The 4,942-nt window shown below is 39.5% G+C and overlaps 2 protein-coding genes across 2 annotated transcripts; both read right to left on the bottom strand.

The window, feature by feature from the left end:
• Positions 1 to 518: 518 nt before the first annotated feature.
• On the bottom strand, positions 519 to 1,904 carry LOC149230269 (transcription factor bHLH36-like). Its single transcript, XM_089381258.1, has 3 exons — positions 1,213 to 1,904; positions 703 to 1,065; positions 519 to 608 (listed from the first exon to the last, which is right to left on the bottom strand). The coding sequence occupies exons 1-3, from the start codon at positions 1,594 to 1,596 to the stop codon at positions 519 to 521; spliced, it is 837 nt and encodes a 278-aa protein (XP_089237384.1). The 5' UTR covers positions 1,597 to 1,904.
• On the bottom strand, positions 1,812 to 2,834 carry LOC149230268 (uncharacterized). The gene is made up of 2 exons (XM_089381256.1): positions 2,495 to 2,834; positions 1,812 to 2,241 (listed from the first exon to the last, which is right to left on the bottom strand). The coding sequence occupies exons 1-2, from the start codon at positions 2,551 to 2,553 to the stop codon at positions 1,812 to 1,814; spliced, it is 489 nt and encodes a 162-aa protein (XP_089237382.1). The 5' UTR covers positions 2,554 to 2,834.
• Between the last annotated feature and the right edge of the window lie 2,108 nt (positions 2,835 to 4,942).

Genomic DNA, 4,942 nt, shown 5'->3' with positions numbered 1-4,942 from the left:
AACACTATTTAATGATTTGCGATACCATATAGTAAAATACCTCATCATATAAGCCTTAAGAACTGGACTATTAACTAGTATAAACTTGAGTGGCAAGTGTAATCCTTGAGTCGATTGTACGTCCAGGTTGCTGTAAATAGCCAGACAATATGGTGTAAAGGAATTTAACTCTATGATATATTCTAATTTTTTTAGTTATTAAATAATACATATGGAAATTATTTTATTTCCTGTAAATTTATAAAGAAAAGGAATATGTATCAAAAGTTGTCTCCGGGTATTCGTTGAGTTGGAAAAATGGTATGATTATGTTTTGTAGGGTTTAACACCAATATTACTCAATATTCATTTTAAGAAATCTTCTTTGTACTATCACGAAATATGCACTCCTAAAAAATTCTTTCAGATTGCATGGACGGTCCATGCATTCCGAACAGATCAAATCTGCTCAAGTCCACTGTACTACCAAAACAGTGACAGTACAGCAGAAAACATCAGGTTTGAGCTTCAACCATCTGTCAGTCTTGATCTTGAGTGTGGTTAGTCCTTATCAAATGCCAAAGTTTCTGGCAGAGGTTGTCGATCTTAAAAATATTAAGATCAGACACCTGCAATATCGTAAAAGAATCATAGAAAGACATGTTTATATTGGGTAGAGAACACAGCAGAAGATTGTTGCCACATAGTATAAGAATATAGTACCTTGGTATATATGGTATGATAGACTCGGCTGTTAACGGCGGAAGAAGCTGCGCACACAACTTCAAGTCCACCATCATCCAATGCCGTAAGTAGATCGGAATACACAATCTGATGTTCGAACGTGTTCGTCAAGACCTGATAATCTGAACCTATAGATTTAATTTTCACCGTAGGGAATTCCTCATCTGATCCTCCAATCGATGGACCTTTACTGTAAAATTTATCCTCTAATGAAATTTTTCCAATATCATCAGAGTTAGCCTTCATTTTATCTCTTTCTATCGAAAGGTCTTCGACTTTTCGCTGCAGATGTTGAACGTATTTCACAGCTTCCTGAACCTGGTCTGACGCTGCACGTTTTCCCTATACAGCACGAGGTAGAACTTCCATTAAAATAAAACCCTTGTGAGTACAGTTGACGTCTCGAATGCAGAAAACCCTAAAAGCTAGTGAGTACTGTTGACATATCTGATGCAGAAAACCCTTGTGATTGATCAAATAAATACATACCTGAAGATTTTCTTCTGGGAGCAAAGATCTGAGAATTGACATGAGAGCATTCATGTCTTTACGCCGCTGCCTTTCAGTCATTTTGTGCTTCCTTTTGTCAGACGGGTCCGAGCCTTGAGACTGACTATGATTTCTACGACTAGAACTGCAGAATGTGGCCTTTAAAACCGGATTCGAAAGACCACAATGGCCGGCTGGGGTTGCAGAGTTGCAGACATCGACAAAATTACATATGGAGGGATGATGGGTATTGTGAGTTGGGGGATATTCAACCGGTTGTGTTGATAGAAATGGATTGGAACCCAAAACACTTTGTCCATTAAAATTTTCTATGACATCGCTACAAGAGAGAAATTGTGAATCCAAACAAGAAGGAATGCTCATTTTTTTTCTATGGTAAGAAAAACCCTACGATTCACAGGCCCGAAAGATGGGTATTCGATCAGCTCCGGGCTTTCAGTAATGGACCAGGTCAGGAATTGAATCCTGAGAAAGATATGAGGATCACAATAACATCTCAAGAAGCAAAAGGCTGTCAAAGAGTATAAGAGAGGGTCTTTCATATGTTCAGCTGACAACCCAATCTGATGGCACATTTATTAATAGTATGAGCGATATGGAAAACAAGATGGCTGCAGAGCAGCAAGTCCCTGCGGAGCCAGAACTTTACCTCCACTAACAAGTGCCTGAAACACATTCTGTTCAAGCTGGCCATTATGGTCTTCATGGACACTCGTTTCAATTTTTTCATCTGCCAGAAACTTTCTCAGTTGTAAGCAATTGAAGACCTTAATATCTTGGATAACAATGGGCTTTAAAGCCAGACAATCAGCCAGATCTTGCAAGATACCCTGGAGTAACTGAGCAAACTGAGCCTGCGCTAATTCTTTGGTCCCTTCTACCGCATGCTTCTTTAAAATGTTTGTCAGAAGAGCATCACCTTCGAGGGTAACTGTGAAGGGAGGAACAACCATCTCGACTCCCATTTGAACAAGGGAAGACCGCAACTCATTTCTGCTAAGCTTGCCACTGTCATTTGTATCAAATAAGAGATGATGTGCTGATTTAGATTCAGAAAGTAACATAGCGGACTATTCTTCACAAGTTAGAAATAATGACGAATAAAAAAAATAATGGTAAGACTTAATTATTTTAGATGTGAACAACGATGAAGTATTATAATTTAGTGGCTAACCCACAGAACCATATTGCACACCAGTTCTTGCATCCAGCCACCGAACTATATAATTTAGTGGCTAACCCACAGAACCATATTGCACACCAGTTCTTGCATCCAGCCACCGAACTATATTGCACGGCACTTCTTGAATCCAGCCACATCACGCAAGGCCAAAGACGCCACGTCACAAAAGAAGGTCCCACCGTCCTGTGCTAGTGCCACGTATCGCTCACGCTGAACGACAACCTGCATGCATACCAAATGGTATATGCTTCTGAGCTGAGATTTGTCAGCTTGTGAAGGATTTCGTGGCACTGAACTCTGTAGTTACCCCGTTGAAGAAGAGAGGCTTGATACCCGCATACGACGCTTTGAGTCTTGTCTGAAAGTCCAAAAGCACGTCAACATAAAGCTGCAAAGATAGGACTCACAACAAAGCCGTATAGCCGAAGCCCCCTCTCCTTACGGTCGAGTATATTTCAGAACCTCTTCTTTCAGTCCAGCTACTTCTTTCAGAACCTCGCACTCACGTTTTTAAGCAGTCTTCTAGGCTTGGTTGGCTTTCTGACTCAGTTTCAACTGTCTCTGTCCTTATGGCATATCCGAGGCTGCGTCTTTTATCTCTGGTTTTGGATCACCTACTAACTACTTCGCTGTGACAAGTACTGGAACTGCCTCTGCGTTTGGACCTAGAACCATACTAAGGGGTGCATCGGGGTATCGATCTGGAGCTACTGCATATGCGACTGCGTCACCCGGGTATAGAAGCTATGGATCTACTGTATATGGATCACTGGCTAAGGCTGGCTAAACTCGATCTATCTTTCCGGCTTAGCCGAACTCCTCGCCTGGGGTGACTAAACGATATTCTGATTCAAGCTCTGAACCAAAGCTAATTCTTTTCTCTACTGTACCCTCATCGACATCTCCTTACGCTAATTCAATAGCAGCTTGGTCTGATCCTTACCCCGATGTTCATTAAGGATTTCAGAAGGAAAGTGCCACAACGTTTGCGGATCGTCCATGGACACTGGTTATGCCGAGATAGAGATGCGAAAGGGGTTTCTTCATACCAATGTTTTATTCCATATCCATTCAATCTGTAGCCTGATTTGTATAAAATTGAGAGTATAAACTCTGTCATGCATACACTGATGCCAATTATTGCAAATCTATAGTGATGAATTTGCTGCAAAGGTTCATAAATATTGATACACTTTTGGCAAGTTTGGCTCGGTATTTTGGCAGGGTGTGCTTATAATTATGATTCCTCTTTCGTCCAGATCTCACTTGAAGTGCCATCTGGTGGTTTGTTTTTGTAACAGATATCTAGGGAGAGAGTTGGCGCAAACAAAAATGGCGCAAACCTCAGATTGAGGAGCTCAAAACTTTTTCTGGACGCTTGGAGTTGCTTCAAGAGGAATGTAAGTTGTGCATAAAAGACCTAGAAACTGCAAACGATAAATATAATTCTTAAAATACCATATTTCTTGGCTTTCTACGAAGCTTTCCAGTAGAGCCACTCATTTATATTTCTTCCTACTCATTTATATTTCTTCTGTTATATTAGCTTCTAATCACGCCTAAAGCTCTGTACAAAAAGTCATGTTTAATGCCTTTGCTAAGCCATACTGTTCGGCATGTTACAGAGGTGGCTTATGATTGTTAATATCGTTGAACTATGCTTCTTAATATCGTTTGAACTATTTGATACCCGGTCGATATGCATATCATGGGCTTTATTGATGAATTTACTTTTCATAATTTAGGTTTCGTATACACTAACAACACAGGGCTTTCGGTCATATTTGATATTCCTTGAAAATTTTCATGGCTCATCTGTAATTAGCTTCGTTTTTGTATTTGCTTTTGAAGATCTGAACCAGGTAATGCATTTGTTTTTTTCAAGGTCTAATTGGTTATGGATAACGAATCATATAAGTGTTGGAATAATGTAAAAATGATAAGTTCGTGTTGCGAGTTGGTAATCCCAATTATTTGGATTTAAGTAACTGTACAGGATCTATTCCATCGTTACCTGAAAGTAGTTCTGATATGAAGATGTTGCCCCAGAGGAATCATTAGTCAGACAACAAGTAACTGAGGATACGACGAGTCCAAATGTGGCTGTCCAAGTTCGTTGCCTCATCAAGACATTTGAGCAGACTAAGAAGAATAAGAAGCCCATGGAGCGGTAGCAGCTACGACTTCTTGCTTCTCCAATACTGGTTTCTACATTTCACCATAGGAAAAAGCTCTCTACAATTGATCAGGTTGGTTATCAATTCCCTTTTTTTCCTTTTTTATGCCACCTTTTGAGTTCATAATTATAGAGAAATTTTCACAGTGTTCAGAAAAGAGAAAATATTATGATAAATTCAAATTTTTCAAAAAAGAGAAAATAATATGATAAATTCAAGCGAAATTTTCAAATTGTTCAGAAAAGAGAAAATAATATGATAAATTCAAGCTATTCTATCTTTCAGAAATGCCAGCACTAGGCGGCTTGATCTTCCATTTGTTCATGGAGCAGTGCTTCATCCAGGTTAG

The sequence above is a fragment of the Pinus tabuliformis genome, chromosome J, assembly GCF_031772625.1.
Source record: "Pinus tabuliformis cultivar Carrire ecotype Pingquan chromosome J, CPIR1, whole genome shotgun sequence".
NCBI lineage: Eukaryota > Viridiplantae > Streptophyta > Pinopsida > Pinales > Pinaceae > Pinus > Pinus tabuliformis.
This window is presented reverse-complemented; position numbering and strand designations above follow the sequence as displayed.